The sequence below is a fragment of the Thalassophryne amazonica genome, chromosome 14 (genome assembly GCF_902500255.1).
Source record: "Thalassophryne amazonica chromosome 14, fThaAma1.1, whole genome shotgun sequence".
NCBI lineage: Eukaryota > Metazoa > Chordata > Actinopteri > Batrachoidiformes > Batrachoididae > Thalassophryne > Thalassophryne amazonica.
In genome coordinates, this window is record NC_047116.1 from 28,599,461 (window position 1) to 28,625,244 (window position 25,784).

The 25,784-nt window shown below is 40.1% G+C and overlaps 1 protein-coding gene across 2 annotated transcripts; it reads left to right on the top strand.

Moving 5' to 3' along the window:
* Positions 1-661: 661 nt before the first annotated feature.
* LOC117524216 (transcription factor Sp3-like) lies at positions 662-24,096 on the top strand. 2 transcript variants are annotated; one of them, XM_034185987.1, is made up of 6 exons: positions 662-958; positions 1,329-1,426; positions 13,851-15,102; positions 19,030-19,216; positions 19,361-19,557; positions 23,497-24,095. In XM_034185987.1, the coding sequence occupies exons 1-6, from the start codon at positions 952-954 to the stop codon at positions 23,787-23,789; spliced, it is 2,034 nt and encodes a 677-aa protein (XP_034041878.1). In that variant the 5' UTR covers positions 662-951; the 3' UTR covers positions 23,790-24,095. The 2 variants fall into 2 exon arrangements, with proteins under 2 accessions (XP_034041878.1, XP_034041879.1); XM_034185988.1 differs by lacking the exon at positions 662-958 and adding an exon at positions 970-1,186 and having other exon boundaries at positions 23,497-24,096.
* Positions 24,097-25,784: the final 1,688 nt, after the last annotated feature.

The following is a 25,784-nucleotide window of genomic DNA, read 5'->3' on the forward strand; positions in this document are numbered from 1 at the left end:
AAAAAAAAAAAAAAAAAAATTACAGCACCCATGGCCAATATTTACAGACTTTTTCAAACTAGTCATTCTCTAACTAATATAATATGGTCATTGCATTTATTTATTTATTTTATCTTTTGCATTATGCATTCTAACCAACTGGTATTTCTGCTAGTTATAATAATAATAATAATAATAATAATAAAAAATTGAAAATGTTACACTACATCCTGAATCCTGATCTTCTAAACTTCATATATTCTGTTTTCCTACCTTTATGGTAGCATATATTGAAATGTTAATTACTTATATATTTTATTTTGCAAAGCACTTCTTTATGTATGAGTTGAAAATTCTACATAAACTACTACTAATACTACTGTTGCTGCTGCTGCTACACTACTACTTCGACAATTACTACTACTATTGCATACTTTGGTGATAATTTAGCAGTCTACATAGTTTATTCTGTTGTCATGATTTTGTAATTATGCTCCTAAAATCTAATCTGTCACGTTTTCTCATTTCAAATATAAAAACACATACAAACACGTCTTTTCATGGGAAAAGCTAAGTTAATTGTTGAAAGTATAAATAAATACAACATTTATACCGAGCACTAGTGATTTTCCTTCTAATGAACAGTAAGAAGAGAAACTGAAAACGGAATAAAAACAGGAAAAAAAAAATAATTCAACAATAGTTGACTGACAGCTGTCCTAACAAATAAACACAGTTCTGGCTATACGAATTACCTATCAGCATTGGAAAGTAGGGCGGGATTTCCGGTATGTGACGCAAGTCAACAGCGGAGGCCCCACCCTTTGTGTTTCCTACCGCCCGTCAATCAAAATAGAGAAAATTTTTGACAGTTATTATCTTTTTTTCTGGGCGTCTATAATCAACATTATATACTAATCATGACCCGTAGTGTCTGACTATCAGGATTACCCATCTACGATAAGTCACGCGATGACTGGTAGGTAATATCGGTGCTGTTGATAATCCTTGCAAGCTAACAAGCTATCTCAGGCATCCCCTTGCTAAATTAGCTCGCTAGCTCGCTTAGCATGCTAGGTGGTTAGCAGAGTTGTGTCTCCGTGATACCGCTAATAATCGCCGGGTAATTAACAGCAGCGCTGCTTAACTTAGGTCTAAGCTTCTTTTGGACACGTTCTGCCGTAAAGTCGTTGTTTCTTGCATGGCGGTAAGTGCAGTGATTTCATGTGGTTGTTATTCCATTGTTAGCTACTAGGCTTGTGTTGTAACGTTCCAGATGTGAGGTTTGTTTGGCTGTACTTAGCACGTATATGCTTTTTTTTGTTGTTTGTTTTTCCTTAACCACATAGCCCCAGAACAGCCAATGAAACCAGACGAAATGGCTGCTTTGGACGTGGAAAGCAGACAAAGCGACTTTTTGCAGCAAGACGATGGCAGCACTAATCAGGTGAGGTTTGCGTGACAAATTACCCATCGTTACTGCGTTACTCTGCAGCTAAGTGAAGTTCGCAGCATTCTAACTTGGTGGGACACATCTTCCCTGAGTTGAGCCACTCAGGCTGCATATATATCCCGCCTCCTTGCTCCTGCCAAACCTAATCATTAATATTTAAATAATTAGTATTTAGTATCAGATTTGTCTATAAACTGCAGCAAAATTTCTTGGCTGTCAAACTAAACTTATTCTAACTATTGATCGTAAGAGAAAGATGGTCTGTTACTTTCAAGTAATACATCTGCCAGATTCTCAAGAGGGGCAAGTAAGAGTGAAACCAGTAGCATCCGTTCATTGAGCAAATTAGCAGCAGTAGAGATATAGTCAGAATTCCCTCCGGATAACATTACATTTTCAGCAAAGCATGGCTTACCGTTACATTGATAACCAGAGTAGGCTCTGAGACAGTATAATGGGAAACTGGATTTAATTGTATAGAAATGCCCATGGCAAAATTTGACTATTAAGTATTTTTTACTATATATATATATATATATATATATATATATATATATGTGTGTGTGTGTGTGATATGGTTTTGCCATGTTAATTTATGTTATGGGTGTTTTTAGTTTTTTGAGTTTGTGTGACCCTGGGTGGGGGTGTTGCTGTGTGTGCATTTGTCCTCTATAACTGTAAAATCTCAATTTAAAAAAGTAATTTGCATGGAGTGAAATAGCTACAGGAGAGATATTGTGAAATATTTTTTATACCCTCTCACACTTGGCATGAATTAGGCCGAATGACAATTCAAGCCACACTCATCAAGTGTCGAGGTGTATTCGGAAACATCGGACAGCGTTCGCAGTCAACGAATGTCGGAATCCCCGTCACAGTAGTGGTCGAATGAGCTTGAATGCCAACTCAATGAAAATTTGACTGCCATTCGGCCAAAGTCACGGCCCATTCGAAAACCTCAAACAGCTGTCTGAGTGCAACCCAGACAGTCGGCGCATTTGCATAGCCAGACGGAATGTACAACACATGCACCTAACTATTGAGGTGCGTTCGAGGTGGAAAAAGCTTGAATGGCGGTCGAAGTGCAGTCTGCAGTCTTAGCATTCGAAACACCTGAACATGGTCGGCCAACATAATGCAATGGCCAGCCAATACAGAACCCGGCTGAATGCCCTGGATGTGGCATGAATGAGCCAGAATTCACCTGAGTGTCTCCACAATGTCCCAAGTAGGGGCCGAGTGCAACATGACTGCGAGACGAATGTCCTAAGTGGCCCACCCAATGCAACAAGGCGGGACGTTGGCGTGCCATTCAGCGATGCATTGAATACCGGTTGATTAACCGCCAAGCGAGAGAGAAAGAGAGCTGCTGTACTCTGAATGTGCGCAAAATGCTCGAGGTGGCTTCGGCCCACGTTCTGGGTATTCACACGACATTCATACAAGGCTGGACGAATAGTTGTCCCTCCCGACTATGTCTCAAATTTTGGCTCTTTTTTTTTTGCACATTCATGCTGATTCGGCTTTGTTCATGCTCGGTGATGCTAAGTGTGACAGAGCCCTTAAGAATGACATTGAATTTTCACAGCGAAGCATGGCATACAATTACATTGATAATAAACCAGAGTAAGCTCTGAGATAATATAATGGAAAACTAGGTTTAATTGTACATGCCAAAAATCGGCTAAACGGGAACAAGCTCAACGCAGAGGAACGTGGGAAGTACATTTGTTCTGTAGAAGGCCACTTTGATCTTTTGAACATTGTGATTCCCACCTGTAGTGCTTTGGTGTTAAAAATTAGCTCACAGTGAAAGCTGAGTCCAAATTTACACCACCAAACAGTGTTTCCCCTAAAGTACTATACACCTGGTTGCCTGCCAGGCTAACAAGAACCCCTACCAGGCCAGAAATACCTTTTTTTTTTTTTTTTTTTTTTTTTTAATGCCAGTGAAAAACAACACAGACAAAAATGTAAAATGATGCCATATATTAAATAATCAGCAAGCTCATGAAGCCAGGCTTTGTCTGTCCACAGTGCTCTGATCATTTCTACACCTCTGAGGCTGTTCAAATCACACACAGCTTGTACGCAGTACACCCCCCACCCCCTTTGTGCTGCACTGCACACGTGCTAAAAACACCTGTTAAAATACTTTTCTTATGGAAGTAATACACAGTCAAGTAATTTCCAGTTGAATACATAAGTCATTTAAATGTTGTTAAACTGTTTTTCTATTTTCTGAACCAATGGACTTTTAGCAGTCTTTTGCCTCCACAGCCATTTAAGCTTTAACAATCATTAATTAAATTGTGTTAAACATGTGAAATTGTGTTAAAAGCTTTCATTCATTAGATTTTTCATCCATGTTTTAATTTCTTTGAGCAGATTTGAAAATGAAAATAGTCTTGCTCATAAGATAATTATTAAAGGGGTCATCTACTGCAAAACATGTTATCTGCCATTTATATTTTCATGTATTTGAGGTTTAATGTTAAATATCTCCAAAGTCTCACTATTCTATGAGCAGTTTTACAGATATTCTCCTGCTATAAACTGCTAAAACACAGCTTGATTGAGACATCTGTGATATATCTAACAGAAATACTCTAAATGCACATTCCGCAGCCAGACTGCTCTGTGTAAGCTTGATCCTGTCAGATCTCAGAACCTAACCAGAGTGGGTCTTGATTAGTACTTGGATGGCAGACCTCTTTGGAAGACCAGAGGCTGTGTGTGTTTCTCAAGGTAAAACTGGAATTGCGTTTGGAAGGCCATCTGGCATAAAACTTGTACCAAACTCAAGCCACCTGTCCCTTCTTTCTGACACTGTTGCCTTGCGAGGAAATAAGTATGTGTTGTGTCGTGTATATCGAACTACAAAGCAACTTGCTCAGAAACTTTGAAAATTCAGGTGCTAGTGTGAAGGCCATGTGCACACTCTGCTGTAGTATAGTTGGGACACTTATGCGTGTCCAGGATGTTCAGGAAATTCCCAGATGACCATTTTCCTCCATAGGTAAGGCCATGGTGACTTAGCTTTTACATGAAGGGTAGTTCAGTAACGTTATTCAACTATTGGACACGCTTATTCAGTGAATGTGTGCATTCTATGATGTGTGGGGTATCATAGTGCATGACTTGTAAAACTGCTGCTTGTTTTGCAGCACTGTGACCCAGAGTCTTAGATTCCTTCTCTTTTCGGCTGGAGCTGGTTCAGTAGCATAATGCAGTCTCCAGACGTTCATGGCCTTCATTCACGTTGTCGACGGAACACGTGAATGCATGGACGATGGTGGTTATAGCAGAATCATAGTCAACTACTGCAGCTGAGGGTAGATGTTATGAGACATGGTAGCATTGAAAATGTTTATAAAACACAAAGTTACATAAAAACAAGTTTGGTCTGTTCTGATTTTTGTTTCAAAGAATCAGGTTTTAGTAGGGATGGGTATTGATAAGATTTTATCTATCGATACCATTATCGATTGCTTATCAATAACTCTTGTGAATTTTCTGTGTACTAAAAGTAGGCTTTACGGGTTTTCTATGTCAACATTTTATTGAGTCTTAAAGTAAATAAATGTGAAAGTGGTCACTGGATCCTTAAACTCTGGACATAATGAACTCTATATGGTGGATCCTTGATCTCTGGACATAAATAGAAATAAAATAAACAAAATCTGTAGTTTTTGTCAAAAGCATTTCCTTTCAGACATTATTGGCATCAGTGTCTTTCCATACGTCTGAGATGAGCTCTTGCAGCTGGCTGTGCTGCACATCAGGATATAATTCATAAAGAATGCAGGACGTCTCATTTTGGGAAGAAAAAAACATTTTAGTGGATTGTAGTTTATTGTCTGTATTACAGCGTTCGTAAAGAGGTGTAATTTTATTTAAACCAGCAATTTGTTATTAATTCCCACCGGACTCTGTCTCGGCAGAGAGCCACACAGCGTTTGGAGCTGTGCCAACGGAACGGAGGACGGTTGTCGTTTCTTGACTGCAACAAGACGAGTCCCAGCTAGTGACTTTAATCCACACAAAAGTGACTCACAATTAACATATTTTAATGGCTTTGAGAGGGGTTAAGAAGCGGACTTGCCACTTCTGAAGAGCAGCGAATCAAAGACCCAATGAGCCAGAGAATCAAAGCATTGCTTCATTGGTTCACGCTTCAAAGTTGAGCCGCGCTGCAGAAACGGTTGATTATAGACCTGCTGCAGGGTCTGTAATCAATGTAGAGGAATGATCATTTTCCCGTCAAACACCCTCAAAAACAATGGCCGCTGTGAAAGACCGATAAGGGAATCGTTAAGCACAAAGGCTGTTGATTTCAGTGGATTGAATCATTTCTTAACGTTACCCCAAAAGAACCGGTTTTCGATACCCAACCCTAGGTTTTGGTGACTTTATAGCTTTATTTCTCTGTGTTGTCATGGAAGTCATTTCTGATTTGTGATATAAAAGCATTTCTGCAGCACAATGTAACTTCCACCTTTGACTACTGTTGACAATACATAAATCACCATCCAGCCTGTCGCTAATTCAAGAGGAAAAAGTTGAACCCCTCTGTTGACAGCACTTACTTTTATGCCATGTGGTGTGCCATTCACACAATCACCATTGGTGCAATTTTCCGCTGCCATACACCGTCAATCTCTGAATGCAGCTTTTATTGTTCAGTGTGTCAAATAGCCGCCTTTGCTCCATCCAGTTGAGCTTTGCGTTTAGCCCAGTCATTTTCAACCTTTTATTTGTTTGTTTAATGGAGTTTAAATGAAGCAGTTAAAATGTAGACATTTAGATTTAATTTCATGGGTTTAACAAAAATATTGCATTAATCATTTAGAAGTTACAGAATTTTTAGCATAGTCCCTCCATTTCTAATATAAATCATCACTTTTATATCCAGTTTTATTTAGACAAGTCAGGATGGATACCTAAGTTGCAGTATTTTTTTTGTTTTGTTTTGTTTTTTAGCTAATTTGAAACTTATACTCCATTGTAACTTGTATACTGAAAATTCACACATTTGTCAATACTAATAACAACTTTTATATAAATTTTTACTATAAATCAAAGCAATAAATAAACTCTAATAATAAATGAATAAATGGTGTGGCGTAGGCATGGTGGCCAAGTGGTTAAGTATGCTTTTTTCCAATGTGGAAGGTTGTAGAGTTGTATCAGGAAGGGCATCCGGTGTAAAGCTGATGCCACCTCGGGTGAGAAAGGGAGAAGCCAAAGGGACTTACTTCATCAAAGAATAAATGACAATAATATAAAGTACAGTACAACAGTACACAAAAATCCCAAATTAAAGAGTTGATAATACAGAAAAGGGAGCCACTTATACTCCAGTGTGGCTTACAGTTTGGATTTCTCAAGAGGAATTTTTTTTTAGCAGGTGCGACATACATTCTGCATAATACAGTATCTCAATGACTAAGAAATACAGAGAGTGTGGTGCTGTCAAAGTCACCCATGACAACTCTGAAGGTGTTGCCTTTTGCGGATGTAATTGGAGAAATTGTGACTCGTGCAACTTTTGTGTTGCATCTGCAGTTATACAGCTTCATGGTGTAGTGGCACAGAGAAAAATTTTCTTCAAAAATAAATTAAATTTTATCTCTAGTTTGCCACAAAAACACATCAGATAGTCAAGCCTGGATTTGATCTGTTTCCATGTTTGAAAATCTTCTGATCTACACATATTCTAGTCAGATTGACCATACAGTACCTGTACTATTTGTTTGTTGCTGATAAATGAAGTCCTCCAAGATAAATTCAGTGACTTGGAAGTGTTCATGTATCCCTCCCCTAACATGTCTGAAGAAAACTGACTGTAAAAGGTTATTTTTTTCAGAAATACTACTTATATTTACTTTGTCCCATTACTTATGGTCTCTGAAAATGGAGGAACTATGTAAATGGATAGCTGTAATTCCTAAGTGGTGAATATGCCTTTGTCCACTCCCTTGTATTAAAGATGATGCTACAAGCACATCTTGTTAAATTTATATTCCTTCGTGGTGGTGTGCAGAGGCCAAATACCTAAAATGGTCACTTTCCAGCTACTTATGGACCTGACTGTAATTCACCACACATTAAATGTGTTCAATCTGTTAAACTTGGTGTAACCAGTCAGTACCTAGCCATTTAGGAATTATTTTTCATTCAAATTAACTGTTTTTCCTGACCATTAAGGCCCCCCAAAAAGGGCATTTTGGGGGTCGGCCCTACTTTGAGCCAAATTTTCTCCATATTACAAATAATTCAGGATACTTATTCCTGCATTCAAATGATGTCATCACAGGATACGTTTGAAATCACATTCTTTTCTTTCAACAGAGACTAGGTATGTCAGGCAAGGTACTTGGAAAATAGATTTGTGGTTTAAAAGAATGTTCTTTGAACATCGATAAATTGAAAACTATACAACCAAAGAACCTTTCATTAGGTGTAAAATTGACAATAGGTACAGGTGGAAAGGCCCCTGGGAAGACATCAGTATCTGTTTATCTAGTCATTATACCTTTAGAGGTAGTATCCTTCAAAGTTTGCAAGAAAATAGATGTTGGTGCAAGTGCCATGCCCCCTTTTTGGAAGTTCTGGAAGGAAACCAATTTGGAGTATGAATCTAATATTTTTAGATTTTTCATACTGGACCTATAATCTACACAGTATATGAAAATAAAGCAAATGCCTGGATGCAACCAATACCTGGGAGCAACTTTGTTGGCTCAGTTACATGCATCAGTTTTTGTGTTAAAAAAAAAAAAATTGCAGAACTAGTTTTGCTTGCAAACTTGTGATAGCCTCCAGGGGAGTCATTTTCCTTTTTTATTCATATATTTATTTATTTTTATTTTTTTTTTATGTGAAGTAATTTTATTGGATTTAGTACCGAAGGAATTTTGTTTGTGGTTATCACAAATATCCACCACAGCAGTTTTTCTTCTCAGGCTACAACCTAAACCCTCCTCTTTCATTCGGATTAAATGCCTATATATGCTGACATGTAGGATAAAAGGCCTATATGTGCCAAATCTGAACAGAAATATTTGAACTGTTGCTAGGTCATGATGGATGCAGGATACTTCCTGGGGGAACATGCTGCCAGAGGGGCTCAAATGCAAAAATCCTTTAGTCTTCTAAATTCATACTTTGCTATTTAGAGATGAGTTAAAATTACTTTGTGGCCTAGACTAATGGCCACCCACTTTCTTCCTTTTAAACTGGCTTGTTGCGGGTAGGACACTCGGCTGTCATCTCTTGACCTGCTAGCCACCACCTGCACTAAGGTCACGTCACCGTCATCAGAGGTGGATAGAGGTGCTGGTGAGTATGGTAAGTCGGCACCTCTGCTAGATTTAATAATACTACATCTGACGTCAAGCCTTGTTTTGCAGATCATTCAGTCCCAAGCAGGAATAGTGGTGGGTGGTACTTAATGTTGTTCTTGTTTTCATGGCGTTACGGTCATGGAATTCTGGCATTACAATAGGATGCTACCCCAAATGCAGTCAGTTGCTCTAATGCACTTACATGTTAAATGTATTGGCAAGCCCCTGTGCTCAGTAGTTATTGGCTTGTATCACTGTAAGCTTGCAGTAATTCTGTAACTCAAGCTACATTGTCACAGCAAGTAATATTTTTAGAAACATTTTATGTCTTAAATTAATTGCGTTGAATGTTTGATAAGGTGCAATAAAAAAAATAGAAGTTTGGAAAGCAATCAGAAGAGGAGCTCTGTAGTTTATCAGATCATGTATTATTATTGTTGTTTTTGTAAGGCAAGACAAAAAGTTGAAACCTTGCATAGATCAAAAAAAAAATAAGCTAAGGCATTCTTGAGGTAATGTATAAATATATATATATATATAATGTCTTTATTAACATCGCTAAGGGTCCCTTCACACATAGTCCGAATAAGTACAAGTTAGGGCGAATCATGGTGGAACAGCTCATATGAGTGAACCACGAAAACATTGAGCCGACGGGCAGGCGTGAACGATGCTGCTGCGACGGTCTCGTGCACGCGGGACCACAGTGCGATCAGCTGCAAGATATGTAACCGCGAGAGGGATCGAATGGGTTCTCATGGGGCACACTCTGTCTTTCAGCCACTGGTGTGTGCAGATAGTTGTAGTAACAAGTGTACGAGGCATTGGAAGCAGCTACGATCTTACACATATTGCATACGATTCCTGCTTCATGCGCACTTCATGCGCAGTTCGACCACATTCATACTATGTGTGAAGGGGCCCTAATGCTTGGCAAAACATCTATATATTTTTAAAAAATGACAGTTACAGATTAGGACAAAATTATAAGTGGCCCCTCCCCCCATTAAATTGAAATTTTTCATCAAAATTTTCCTAAATTGCTTTTTAACAGAGCAAGGAATTTACAACACAGCATTTCTAAACATCCTAGTTTTATTTTGCATGCTTACATTATTTCATTTTGCACACAGAAATAAAGTTATTTCACAAAAACCATAAAATTCCAGGATCAAAATTATTAGCCCCTCTGATGCCAATAGGCAATTGTGTGTCCTTTTTGCTGGTTAACAGCCTTTTGTTGTAGTTTTCAATAACTTTCTGCCATGACTCCTGAGGAATCCCAGTCCATTCTTTTTTGCCAAATCTCTCATACTCCTCCAGGTTTGATGGTCTTCTGGCATGGAACTTGGTCTTCAGTCCCATCCCGTTCCTCCCACACATTTTCAATGGGATTCAAGTCAGGGCTTTGTGCAGGCCAGTCAGTAACATTTACTTTGATCTTCTGGAGGTAGTGCTTCAGCAGGAATGGCCTATGTATTGGGTCTTTGTCTTTGGAAGACAAAGTGAAGACCCAGACCATTTTGCTGCTGACTGCTTGAGGGTTTTTTTTCAAAGTCTTGACATATCCTTCTTTCTTCATGATTCCTTCCACCTTGAGGAGATTCCCAGTTCCAGACGCAGTAAAGCATCTCCCCAGCATAACACTCCCACTGCCGTGTTTCACTGTGGGGACTCTGTTCCTTGGGTTATACTTCTCTTCTTTCTCTCTCCAAACATAAGCACTGTCCCTGTGGCCAAAGAACTCTAGTTTTGTCTCATCGGACCAAAGAACACATTTCCAGTGTGAATAATCTTTTCCAGGTTGTCCTGAAGGCATACTTCAGTCTTGCTTGAAGGTGTCTCTACTGCAGAAGTGGAGTTCTTGTTGGTCTGCAACCTCACAGTTCATTCTTGTCGTGGGTTCTAGTGATTGTCTTCTTTGAGACTACAATTCCCAACTTGGTTAAGTCATTCACTAGTGTCTTGGCAGTTCTAGGGTCTTTAGACACATCTCTCACTAATTTTTTCTCCAGAGTCTTTGAAACCTTTCACTTCCTACCTCTGCCAGGCTTGTTCTGTACTGTGTGGCTCTCTTTGCATTTCTTGATGACACTTCTCACTCCACTTCTTGACTCTTTGCAACACTACGATAACGTTGTATATCCTTCTCCTTCTTTGTGATCATCAACAGTTCTTTTTCTCAAGTCTAAAATGATTTATTTTGTTTTTAGTATGATGCTTTCTCAAGTGACAACTCGAACCCTTACTGACGTTTTTATACCGTGTGTACATTGGAAGATACCCCTCAGTTTTAACTTGATTTCACAAGCTTTGAGCATTACAAAATTAAAGCACATCATTGCACAACAGTAGTTTGTGCTACGGTTCAACAAAATGTCAGTTCTTAAGGTGACTAATCATTTTTTAACCCTGGTAGTTTTTGTGAAATAATTTTGTTTCTTTGTGCAAAGTAAAATAATGTAAGCATCCAAAATAAAACTAGGATGTTTTAAAAATGCTTTCTTAAATAAGCACTTGGGAAAATTTTGAAAAAAATATTAAATATTATAGAGGGCTAATAATTTTGTTCTCATCTGTATGGGATGTAGTATCTAGATGCCACTTGTATTTATAGTTATATTATTTATATTATAAATGTATGAGGTCTGTTAGAAAAGTATCCGACCTTTTTATTTTTTGCAAAGACCATATGGATTTGAATCACGTGTGATTGCATCAGCCAAGCTTGAACCTTCGTGCGCATGCGTGAGTTTTTCACGCCTATTGGTTGCATCATTCACCTGTGAGCAGGCTTTGTGTGAGCAGTGGTCCACCCCTCTTGTCGGATTTTTATTGCGAATAAATGTCTGAACGATTTGGAGCTTTGCTGCATCAAATTTTTCCAGAAACTGTGAGAGACAGCCAGGTGGACACCATTCGGAAAATTCAGATGGCTTTCAGGGACAATTTTATGGGGATTACACAGATTAAGGAGTGCTCCAGCCGGTTTAAAGACTGCCCACAGCGTCTGACAGCGCGGCGCACTCCAAGCGCCGATCGACAGGCTGACACCCCGCTGAAACAACCAGATCATTTCCAACGTGAAGGCTTTGTTGATCCGGGACGTCGTCTGTCTTCCTCAAAAATGGCAGAAGACGTGGACATCAAGACTTTTTCGGCACATTCCACTGTTACAGGAGTTTTTTTCATGGAAAGAGAAGCGGAGGGATGCGCCACAGAGCCGCGAATGGCGCGGGACAAAACCACCTCCGTGTTGGTCTCACAGGATAGCTTTCAGACGGCTTTCGGTGGCTTTTCAGTCATGTGACTATCCGAGAAATTGTGCATGAGCTGGACATGCCAGAACATGTCCTGTGAGGCTTCATCGCGGCATTGCTTTGCGCCATGCGGCTCCACCGCGACGCGCGGAATTCCTCCGCACGTCTGTCTCAATGTGCCGAAAAAGTGCAGATGTCCACGTCTTCCGCAATTCCTGTGGAAGTCAGACGACGTCCCGGATCAACACAGCGTCCAGTGTGGAAATGAACGGCACATTCCACTGTTACAGGAGTTTTTGTCATGGAAAGAGGAGCGGAGGAATTCCGAGCGTCGCGATGAAGCCTCACAGGACATGTTCTGGCATGTCCAGCTCATGCACAATTTCTCGGATAGTCGCACGACTGAAAAGCCACCGAAAGCCATCTGAAAGCCGTCCTGTGAGACCAACACGGAGGTGCTTTTGTCCCGCGCCATTCGCGGCTCTGTGGCGCATCCCTCCGCTTCTCTTTCCATGAAAAAAACTGCTGTAACAGTGGAATGTGCCGAAAAAGTACTGATGTCCAGGTCTCCTGCCATTTTTGTGGAAGTCAGACGACGTCCCGGATCAACAAAGCCTTCATGTTGGAAATGATCTGGTTGTTTCAGCGGGGTGTCAGCCTGTCGATCGGCGCTCGGAGTGTGCCGCGCTCTCAGACGCTGTGGGCAGTCTTTAAACCGGCTGGAGCACTCCTTAATCTGTGTAGTCCCCATAAAATTGTCCCTGAAAGCCATCTGAATTTTCCGAATGGTGTCCACCTGGAGGTCTCTCACAGTTTCTGGAAAAATTTGATGCAGCAAGCTCCAAATCGTTCAGACATTTATTCGCAATAAAAATCTGACGAGAGGGGTGGACCACTAGCCCCACACAAAGCCTGCTTACAGGTGAATGACGCAACCGACAGGCGTGAAAAACTCACGCATGCGCACGAAGGTTCAAGCTTGGCTGATGCAATCACACGTGATTCAAATCCATATGACTTTTGCAAAAAATAAAAAGGTCGGATACTTTTCTAACAGACCTCGTATTTATATTGTTATTTATTTGAGTGTTTTTTTAACCAATTACTGATTACCTCTATACCAAAGAGCACCTTGTGGGATTACACACAGTTTTTCCAAACAGATGCTGTTTAGCTTTTGACATTTTATTTATTCTGCATACAGCAAGATTAAAGTTCTGTTCCACACAGTGAGGTACCAACATTTTGAAAGAGATTCTTTATCATTCTTTGTAGTGATGCACATTTTGACAATGCAGTGTGTTCCTTGTTACGCAGCAGCACTGGGTTGTTGTGGGTATCGGACAGAAACAACGTGAGAAATCATCAGTTCGTTGTCCTCTCACAATTACTTATGACAGTTTAAATCCACTTCTAGCCTCAACAAATGCTTTGAACCAACTATTTCAATCTAAGCTCTTCCTGGCTGTCAGAGAAGATAAATGAAGCCTTCAAATCCACTGAGGTGCAGCTTGACTTGTTATCCTTAAAAAAAATCCCTGAGGTTTGTGCAGTACTGATAATCCAAGAAGGAAGACCAACAGTACTGCACAGTCAATGAGCTACCTGTCAGTGTGCGTAACTCCAGGAATGTAGTATTGTTAAATAAATTACTGACTCTAAAATTGATGAAAACACAACAGGTTTACAACTACAGGAAGAATCACACCCTTGGATTAGTGCTGAATTTTACCAGGGAGATAGAGTATGTGCAAAACAACTGACACACTTTTTATTTTTTTTGCTAATGTCACTTGTTTTCTTTTGCAGACAACAGATCCCGTGCCTACACCGCTGACTGGGACTGATAAGTGGGAGGTGTTGACTGCAACAGCAGCAGAAAAGGATCAGCCTGGATTGATGCAGATCCAGAGTCAAGGAATTCTAACATCAAATGGACAATATGTTCTTCCTCTCCAGAACTTACAGAGTCAGCCCATCTTTGTGACATCTGGAACAGACTCTTCCTCTGCCAATTCAGTGCCTAACATTCAGTACCAAGTAATTCCTCAGATTCAGACAGCAGATGGACAGCTAAGCTTCTCCTCGTCTGCTGTGGAAGGTGCCACTCTGAGTCAAGATGCCACAGGACAAATTCAGATCTTGCCGGATGGTGGCCAGACTCTTAGTGTGACATCAGCTGCAAACATCCTTAATAACAACAACTTCATCTCACAGACTGGTAACATCCAGCAGATCCAGGGGGTTCCTATTGGTAGCTCCACCTTCAGTAGCCAGGGTCAGGTTGTCACTAATGTGCCTGTGGGTTTGCCCGGGAACATTACATTCGTTCCTATTAACAGTGTGGACTTGGACTCCCTTAGCTTGTCTGGAGCTCAGACTATAGCAACAGGAGTCACTGCTGATGGCCAGCTAATTATGGCTAGTCAGCCTGAGGATGGCACAGATAGCCTGGCGAAGATGGATGATCACCTCTCACAGACATTATCAGTAAGTGGCTCAAATGCAAATCCGGAGATATTTGTGCCAACTTCTTCCTCTCAGCTGCATGATCCAGCAAATGAATCAGGTCTGCTGACACAGAACACTTCGCTTTCATCAGTGGCTCCGGAGCAAGCTGACTCAAGTTCTGGTGCACAGGAAGGCTTTATCCAACAGAATCAAGAGCAGAGCCTGCAGGCATCCTCAGCTCAGCCCGTCATCCATCTGCAGCAAGTGCCTGTTCACACCAGCAATGGTCAGGTGGTCCAGTCAGTGGCTGCAGATGGACAGAGTCTGCAAAATGTGCAGCTGATCAACCCAGGAACCTTCATCATCCAAGCACAGACCGTCACTCCTTCGGGTCAAATACAGTGGCAGACTTTCCAAGTGCAGGGTGTGCAGAACCTGCAGAACCTCCAGCTGCCCACTACACCACCACAGCAGATAACTCTGGCTCCCGTCCAAACCCTGTCTCTGGGTTCTAGTCCAGTCAGCATCGGCACAGGACATATTCCCAACCTGCAGACAGTGACCGTCAACTCTGTGACTCAACAGGAAGGAAACACAGACTCTTCTGGAGGTACAGTCTCTCTCTCTCTTTTTTGAATTAACTGTTCCATACAGCAGCTAGCCTGTTTTCAGACATTTGTACAAGAAAATAAAATGCAATTGATAAATTAAAATCATAAAGTACTATGTAAACTTGGATTTTAACATCAAAGTCCTTTGACTTCTTATTGAACAGCAGAGTAGATATTTAGCAAAGTGCAACAAATGTCTGTATATTTACTACAAAGTGTACAGCTGAAACATTGAGTTGCAAAGTGTCATTCCACAGAATAGTGTCTAGGTCAAAATGGATAATCTACTGTACATCATGTTTACAGTAGGAACAATATGGCTAATTGAGTGTGAAGTAGGGCTGCAACTACGGATTATTTTCATTACTGCCCCCCCCATCCGATTAGATTAGATAGCAATTCATTAACCCCTTGGGAAGAATCCCTTGGGGAAATTGACATTCTAGTAGCATTGTATGGCAGCACACAGAGTAAGAAGCACACAGTATCAGAAGTAGAAGTATAAAACTTTGCAAAATGTAAATACAAATATAAATACCAGAAATACTCCTCACTCCTTGCTTAGTGGCTGCTGCTGTTCCTCTCATTCCTGTCCCATGTCTTCCTGTTACTCCTGCCCTCCCCTTCGAATGAGGAGTTGTATAGTCTGATGGCCTGAGGGACAAAGGAGTTTTTCAGTCTGTTGGTCCTGCACTTGGGAAGGAGCAGTCTGTGGCTGAAGAGGTTCCTCTGGTTGCTGATGATGGTGTGCAGAGGGTGACTGGCATCGCCCATAATGTCCAGCAGTTTGTCCAGTGTTCTCTGCCACTGTCACCAGAGTCCAGCTTCATGCCAACCACAGAGCCAGCCCACGTGATCAGGATGTGTCGTTGTTTGATGTGCTACCCCCACCCCCAAGCACTCCATGACATAAAACAGTATGCTGTTTTAATGAATAATGGGTTTTATATAACGGCTGAGTGGATCCTTGTCATTTGATTGGTGCTTTGTATGTCACATGACATGGATTAATTCATCCCATTTGTGTTGTATTGCATTTAAAGTGCGGCTTGGTTCGATACATTTGGTACCGTTGCACTCTGCCCACACACAGGCACGTGATCATGCACATCCTTGTGCCCATGCGTGCACGCACACACACACACCCCAAACAAATCCGCTGTGTTGTCTGGAGTCTGTTAGCATGAAGTTGGAATGAAAAGCTGGACTAATTTCTGATGTGATTTTTGTTGTTGTTTTGCTGCACTGAGGATGTACAGTCTTTTTTTTTTTTTGGTAGTACATGCACGCACAAGCGCTGATCACATGAAACACTGACATGATTTTTGGCTGGACTGAGGAACTACACAAAGTCTTTTTTGTTTTATGGAAGTCCAAAGTCAGTGCACAGCATCACTGGACTACACGTTACAATTTGGACTTTCGCAGCAGTGGAACACCAAAATGTAAGTCCCTTTTCTGTTGTTTATAAATTAATAAAACATAAAATGACAAGGATCTATTTTAGCCATTATATAAAATAATGAATATTTTTACATTATTTCAATGGAACGAATATTTAATTTGAGGAAAGGTGGAAAAAAAAAACATTCAACTCAGCTTCACCTCATTGAATGGTATGTTCCAGCTTTGACCTCATGAAATATTTGTACCATTGAACTCATAAACATCCATTATTTGTATACTGTTAAAGGATTTTATTTGTATGAGAATAAATAACAGAAATTGTTCAAGTCAGGTATTGAAATGTATTGTATGTCTAAAAGACCCACATTTGAATGCTCAAAGTTGCACATTTAACCCTCTGGGGCCGACGCCGGTTTGCGTTTATTAAATTCCACGCAGATTAAACATAACACACAGATTATTTGGAATATTTGTTTTGGCAAGTTTTCACGGTCTCTACTGGCCAGTAGTGTTCATGGCAGTATTCGCCCTAAGTATTGAGATATCCCATAATCCTTTGCATGCCTGAGAGTTGTTGCAGCCTCTTGCAGCTGCTAAAGAATTTAAAATGTGCATTTTAGTTGTATAATGTTCACTTACAATTGTCATCGTGGATTCTGTTGTTTAAACCGCAACAACTGTCTGGCACGTGAAAAAAAAAAAAAAAAACTGGTATGCAAAGGATTATGGGTAAGGGTCTGAGCATCTGGGCACCAGTAGATAGCAGTGTTCTATGCATTTTGACCCCGGTTATATCAGACGGTTGTCTAATCACACTTGACTTTTGGCTTTTACAAATGACTTTTTTTAACATGTCAATAAAATGGCATATTTTACAAAAGCACATTCATATGTAAATACCAACACACACATCATGTCACATTAACGTGTTGATTTTTACATAGAACGAATGAGTCAACCAATCAGTGTTAGTGGAGGCTCATTTACCCATAATCTCTTTGACATCTCTTTGTTACATAACTTCAGAATTAGTGCATTATTTAAAATTAAAAGATGTGTGTTATATTTTAACTTTGTACAAATTACAGAATTGACATTAATGGAGTTATCCTAGCTGGATTATTTTTTTTAATCAAAACCATGAGTCAAAACTGCTTTATTTTCCAAGCCCACTGCCTTACGGTGGCACTTCTGTAGCTCCTCTCAACTGCTTCACTGCTGCAAAATATGTAGTAAACAGGAGCTTCCAGCAGTGGGCAGGGCGCACAAAAACAGAAGTGCTGACTCGTTGTTTGGGTCTGTGGTCGCCTTTGATGCTACCAGAAGCGATCGTGGTGTTAAAACTCAAAATCAGCTTGTTTGTAGTTGTTGCAAGTGTACCGAATACTGAATGTTATCAGTTAGCTGTAGCTTCTGATAAATTTTTGAGTGGTTTATCGGTTTCGCTTTATAAAAGATAACTTTTCAGTTAGCCAATTAGCTGATTAGCTGTTATCGAAGCTAACTTTTTGGTTAGCTGTGCCCACCACTGGTCAGGTTACACACAGTCATTACATGAGGAAGCTGAAACATGGAATCAGATTTTTTTTTTCTTGCCTTTTCAAAGTGGAAAAGCATGACTTCAAGCAGATCTTGACTCTTTCATTTCAGTTCCATTTATAGTCATACAGAAATACACAACTACAACATTGTGTCACTGTCCAGTTATCTTATTTCATAACGGCCGCCTGTCTGCAGCAGATGGATGGCTGCTTTCAAGAGGTAGACATACTCCCAGATCTGATGATACGTTCACAATCACTTTGCTGAGTATTGTAAAGTTTTGCATTTTGTTGGGTTTGATATTTTGCCAAAAAGAGGAGTGCTTCCTTTTGTGAGTCGGACTTTGCTCTTGCAATTTGTTGGCTTAACTGTGGATGAAGTGTGTAAAGTCACATGCAGTGTGTATACACTGAGTCCAAAAACCTAAGTAATTTAAAATGTCAGTGTATGTAAGTGGGTGTAGTACGTAGATCAGGGTCTTTAATCCAGTCTTGAGCTGTCAAATCATAGGGATTGATGTCGTTGATGCCCACATTTCTCTAAATACTGTTGCTTGTCATTGACATTTAATTTCTCCCTGTAGGATTTCTTTCTTTCCTCTTCCTGGTCTCTTAATTTCTCAAAAAAAAAAAAAAAAGAAATCCAACTTTTTAACCAAAATAAAACTCCATATTACTGTAATTACTGTAGCAAAACAGCATGTGCTTCCTTAATTTGGAGGCGCCATTCGTAAATGCATTGCGGCATAAACAGCGCAACTTCAATTTCATGATCCAGAGCCAGATTTAATTACATTTGTGGATATCATGCACCGGTTGCCTGCATTAGGTACTCTCCAGCTTTTATCAACATATATCAAAGACCCTGTTGTGGATATGAAATTGGTCACTTCTGTATTCTGGGACAAAATGTATTTCCAACGCCTGTCTTGTATCAGCATTGACATTTGCAAGAATTTCTCTTTTCTTGCCACCCAGACATTCGCATCAAAGAAGAGCCTGACTCTGGGGACTGGCAGCTGAGCAGTGACTCCACCCTAAACGCCAGCGATCTCTCTCACCTAAGAGTGAGGCTGGTGGAGGAGGAGGATCAGTTTGGCCAGGAGGGCAAGAGGCTGCGCAGGGTGGCGTGCACTTGCCCCAACTGTAAAGAGTCTGGAGGAAGGTGAGTCAGTCTGATGTGTTCTCTTTGCCCTGAATGCTCACAGTAAACGGCGTGCGTGCCGCGTGGGCGCGAGTCCGGTTTTTCAGCTATACACGGGGAAATAAACACACAGTGACTGTAACCACCGGTGTCCATGTTTGTCAGGGGTTCCAGCATGGGCAAGAAGAAGCAGCACATCTGCCACATTGCAGGCTGTGGGAAAGTGTACGGAAAGACATCCCACCTGCGAGCACATCTGCGCTGGCATTCAGGAGAGCGACCTTTTGTTTGCAGCTGGATGTTTTGCGGGAAGAGGTTCACACGCAGCGATGAGCTACAGAGACACAGGAGAACACACACAGGTGCCCCTTTCTGCTCCATTACTCTTTGCACATCAGGAAAACATCAGCAAAATGTGTTAATTTGTGTCTCGCTAGGTATGAGTCATGTAAGGAATAACGACATTTGCGTGCAAGGCGAGCTTGAAAACCCGTTGTGAAAATGTCCAGATTCAAAAGACTGGGATTTCTCTTCCCCCACCCCACCCCCAGTTAAATACCAGTTTGAGCATTTTGTTCTGCTGTCTAATTTGCTGTTTTATTGACTAAAACAAAAATAAGAAGTTGTATTTATCTATCCATGAAGCCAGAGGACACACACCAATTAGCTAAACTGCAGGATTGTCTTACAGACATAAAGACATGGATGACCTCTAATTTCCTGCTTTTAAACTCAGATAAAACTGAAGTTATTGTACTTGGCCCCACAAATCTTAGAAACATGGTGTCTAACCAGATCCTTACTCTGGATGGCATTACCCTGACCTCTAGTAATACTGTGAGAAATCTTGGAGTCATTTTTGATCAGGATATGTCATTCAAAGCGCATATTAAACAAATATGTAGGACTGTTTTTTTTTGCATTTGTGCAATATCTCTAAAATCAGAAAGGTCTTGTCTCAGAGTGATGCTGAAAAACTAATTCATGCATTTATTTCCTCTAGGCTGGACTATTGTAATTCATTATTATCAGGTTGTCCTAAAAGTTCCCTAAAAGCCTTCAGTTAATTCAAAATGCTGCAGCTAGAGTACTGACGGGGACTAGAAGGAGTGAGCATATCTCACCCATATTGGCCTCTCTTCATTGGCTTCCTGTTAATTCTAGAATAGAATTTAAAATTCTTCTTCTTACTTATAAAGTTTTGAATAATCAGGTCCCATCTTATCTTAGGGACCTCGTAGTACCATATCACCCCAATAGAGCGCTTCGCTCTCAGACTGCAGGCTTACTTGTAGTTCCTAGGGTTTTTAAGAGTAGAATGGGAGGCAGAGCCTTCAGCTTTCAGGCTCCTCTCCTGTGGAACCAGCTCCCAATTCAGATCAGGGAGACAGACACCCTCTCTACTTTTAAGATTAGGCTTAAAACTTTCCTTTTTGCTAAAGCTTATAGTTAGGGCTGGATCAGGTGACCCTGAACCATCCCTTAGTTATGCTGCTATAGACGTAGACTGCTGGGGGTTCCCATGATGCACTGTTTCTTTCTCTTTTTGCTCTGTATGCACCACTCTGCATTTAATCATTGGTGATCGATCTCTGCTCCCCTCCACAGCATGTCTTTTCCTGGTTCTCTCCCTCAGCCCCAACCAGTCCCAGCAGAAGACTGCCCCTCCCTGAGCCTGGTTCTGCTGGAGGTTTCTTCCTATTAAAAGGGAGTTTTTCCTTCCCGCTGTAGCCAAGTGCTTGCTCACAGGGGGTCGTTTTGACCGTTGGGGTTTTACATAATTATTGTATGGCCTTGCCTTACAATATAAAGTGCCTTGGGGCAACTATTTGTTGTGATTTGGTGCTATATAAAAAAATTGATTGATTGATTATGTTTACTGCAGTGTGCTCCAAATGACCAAGAGTGTTGATTTCAGTTTCTTCTTTTATCTTATTGACCATTTAACCCTGAGCTGTTGTGCAGCCCTCTATTACCTCACCTGATTTGTTACTTTGTTCTGTAGGTTGTTTTTGTTTTTGTGTGTTTTATTTATTTTTATTTTTTAGCTAAGGACAAAGGCGAACAGTTGATATTCTCGTCCACATTGAGTAAATAGTTAATAATTAATCAATTATGAAAATCATCTTTAGTTGCAACCCTACTTTTGGCCATTTGTTTTGGACTTTTCAGAGTACTGCTCTCTGCAAAATCCATAATCGATTAATTCTTAACTGCTTCCTCAATTAAGCGATTGTTATTAGGTCCCTGAAAGCTCAGAAATAAAATTATGAAATCTGTCAATCAAGTGAGCCCAAGATGATGCCTTCAAATGTCTTGTTTTGTCCACAACCTAGAGATAATCACTTTACCACCAGAGAGGGGTTTAAAAAAAACCTAGTGAAATACACAAATTATTCACATTTAAGAACTAGAAATCTGAAAATTTGAATATTAAAAAAAGACTCAAAGCGATGAATCGATTATCAAAATAGTTGTTGATTAATTTAATAGTTGATTAATAATGACTCATTGCAGCTTTAATCTGTAGAATAATAAGTTAATTTCAATTTATTTTCATTTCTATAGTGCCAAATTGCAACAAAGTTGCCTCAAGGCGCTTCACACAAGTAAGTTATTATATCTGACACTCTTATCATGAAACATCTTTATACCCCCTGCAAACCAAAATTTGAGCAGTATAAACAGGAATCACTCTGTCCACCCGCTCGTATGGTATATCCGTGAGTCTTGAAAGTGCAGTTCCTCCATAAACCAGTGGCTTTTAACTTCGCACAATGGTAGCACACCATGTGAAGATGTGAACGAAGGAAAGTTTTTCTGGTTTGACTATTTAAGGGGAGACAATTGGACATTTGCGACAATTGATGGATTATACTGCATGATACTGACTTTGTAAGGGCAACTCCTCTTAAGTCCCTTTATAGAGTTCAAAGTAGCACACCATGTAAAGATGTACAGGAGCAAAAATAATTCCACTCAGATGTCTTGAAGGAGAGGTACTCAGACCTTTGCTGCTGTTGTTGATTTTAATACATTATATTTGTCACTACCAGAGAACAAAAAGTTGAATTCCATTATTTCACCACAGAAGATTTAGTACCATCAATATGTAATACATGCAAGCTGCTCGTGTGTGTGTGTGTGTGTGTGTGTGTGTGTGTGTAGGGGGGTTTATCTCGTGAGCTTGCATCTCTAGTTGGCATAGGTGTGGGTGTAGTTTAGTTCTATGTCGCTGTGGGATGTCATTTCTACTACCTTCTACATTTTCTACTGAGCATGAATACAAGTCAAGTGTGATTGCTGCTATTTTTCTGTGGAAGGTATTGTGTTTTCTGGAGTACATTCACATTGGTCAAAAAAATGCATTGTGAAGAGGGAAAAAATGTATATAAAGACAAACCATTTTTCTGTGCGTGGAACTCACTTTGAAATGCAGCATTTCCCTGGTGTACCACATGTGCGCACCACAGCCTATGCTGTTACTTAACAAGGACTTTTAAATTCTAAAAATAAAGAAGATGGGCAGTGAGCATTGTTGGATGTTATGTAATGCCTAAATAGATCCTCGTTATTTGATTGTTGGTTTGTATGTCATGATATGGATCATTCATCCTGTTTGCCAATGTGTTCCATTTACTGTGCTTGGGGGGATTCTTTCCCAGATTTATGTAGCACTAGAGTATAAGTTACAGCCCCCCCCCCCCCCAAATAAATAAATAAAAATGGAGAAGACAGCGTTCAGACCAGATATACTTTTGATTCTAATGTGTGATAGAGCACCTGGTGGTGCAATTTGGATGATCTGATATCAGTGTGACCCATTTCCATTTTACGAGGGGCCAGACTGTCACACTTAAAGCCGTCTTAGGTGCTTGGCAACATCACAGATAAATTACTTCAAGGGCATAGTGTAACTACAGTAAGGCTTCACTTACAGAGGAGAATTCAACTCAAATTGTTGAAAATTGGCCAGTCTATTTGGCAAAGTGTCCGTTAAAAATTGTGGATCCTGGTTGAGATCAATGTGATTCTTAGAGGTATATTGGGTGACAGTGACACATTTGCTTGTACAAAAGTCAGTCTGAGATGGGTGCAAGTCTGTCAAAATTTTTTGTGTTTGTTTAAGAATCCAGATCATCCCTAAAATTTAATTTCAGTAAGAGTTGTGAGTGGAATAACTGACAGCTTCTTTGTTTCCTGTTATGTGAAACATATGTTCCAGTCTGACAGCAACACTGAGCCTTTCCTAATATATTCAGAGCCAGACTTTTCATTTTTGTTTTCTCTGCATTTGGCAGGTGAAAAAAAGTTTGTCTGTCCAGAATGCTCCAAGCGCTTCATGCGGAGCGACCACCTGGCGAAGCACATTAAAACTCATCAGAACAAAAAAGGCGTGAACTCTGGTAGCGCGGTGGTGGCTTCGATGGAGTCGGCGGGGTCCTCAGACAGCATCATCACCACAGCAGGCGGGACTACGCTCATCCTCACCAACATCCAGCAGGGTTCCAGCACTGCCCAGGACATCCTGGCCAACGCCGAGATCCCCCTCCAGCTCGTCACCACGATAGCAGCCAGCGAAGTCATGGAGTGATTTATGCTCTAATTGTGAACTTTGAGCACCTCTCTTATACTCTTCCCCACATTTTTATTCAAGTTTTAAGACATTTAATTATAAATATATATATATATATATTTTAACACATAAATAGTCGGTCCATGTCAGTACTCGGACTTCACTGAGGAAAATGAGGATGCGGACTCGTCACCATGTGTAAAGACTTTGCGGTATACACAAAAGGAAATGCCTTATTTTGTATAATAATGTGCAGTCGGAAATGTAGGACACCATTTGGTTTTGAATCTACTTTGTCATTATCTCTTTTTTCATCACCCCATAAACAAATAAGTACTACCCCCCCCCCCCCCCCCCCCCCCCAACAGGTGTAAGTCCTTATGGTATATTCTGATAAGCTCTTTAGTTTGTTCCTTTTTCTTTTTGGCAAAGTTAAACCTCACTACAGCTAATTTGATTCAGCTGTAATAATGTTCTTGCTAATGCATTCGTGTATATGTTTCTTGAATATTCTGAAGTGTTTTTGTTTGTGTTGTTGCCTGCTAAATTAGCAAGCCATCCTTGTTTCTTTTAAATTTGCTCACACCTATTGTATTTAGGTGAAATGACAAAACAATCAAAAATTTTGTATTGTATTTCTTCTTGAACATTTACTGTTGATATAATACACATTATTTGCCTATCAGATATTTTGATTGAATAGTAGGCTTTGATATTAAAAGTCCAATATCTTTCAAATGGCTACTTCGTCATATGTAATTCAAATGTAAAGTGTTTTTGTAAAACTTTTTTAGGAGTTCTAAAAAGACATAATATGAAGAAAAGCCATTTTTAGAAGGTAATTGCCAAATCTGACTACAATCTCAGGGTGACTCGGTCTTGCAGTACTTTGTGATACGATGGTGAATTTCACACTATGATGGGGTGTTATTGGGTGGGGGGGATGGTTACGTGATGGACCAAAAGTTGAGGTGAACTCACACTGTCACCGTGATACCTGTGCTTGTTGAATCAGACCATGTCAGATACCCTCACACCTCCCCTTATGAAACACAATTATCTTTGTGCTCCATCAATCATAAATCAAGAGTGTATTTCTAAAAGTAGTATTTTTTTTTTACAGTACTGTCATCACTTTGATCCATTTGTATGAAACCTTGTATACATTCCAAGAAAACTGTCCTTTATACCTGTTGTCAGTAACTGACTGTAATATTTCTACCTTTGTTGTTTCCATGTTATGATGTGCATTTTTTTTTTCTGCTGCTTTTCCCACAGAATTGCTAATTCAATTCAGATAGATATGTCTTCTTCACGAGATTAAACTGTACCCTCAAAGCTAGGTAGCAAGACACTTTGACATCCTCAGTGTTCATTTCGCCCTGCCATCATATATCGTAAAGCTTTTATTGTCAATTCAGTTGATTGAGCTTGTGTATAGATGTCAGTATAACATCACTATAAACCTTTCTGTAACACTTAAATTCCATTTTTGCTTTATTTAAAATTACTTTTGAATGTGTCAAGCTTGGAAAATGTCTGCTTTCTGACATTTCCTACTAAAATGAATAACAGAAAAGGCTTCCTTTGTTGTTTTTTTAACCTTGTTTGCCTCATTATTGACGAAAGTCTTCACCCTGTGGCTCACACTCTGGCTTAGAAGTTCAGCAGATGTCACTACAGCCAAAGGAGCAGGACCAGAGGTATGTTTGACCCCATGACCTTCCCCATGTAGAACAGAAGGGTGTGTCCCCCAATTAAGAACAACTTAATAAAAGTAAAAAAAAATGATCTGAAATGAAACAATGTGCTTGTAGTGCAGATTAACAAGTGATTTAACAAAATTGGAGTGAACATTTTGTGATTAAAGCCATTTCTATACAGTTTTTCCATTTTAAGAACCAATAAATAATTGTTCAAAGCTTTCTTTGGGCAAGTTGGGGTGAAATTGAAATAGGGAGGGAAGCCACCAAGAAACCCACAACAACTCTGAAGGAGTTACAGGTGTGTGGC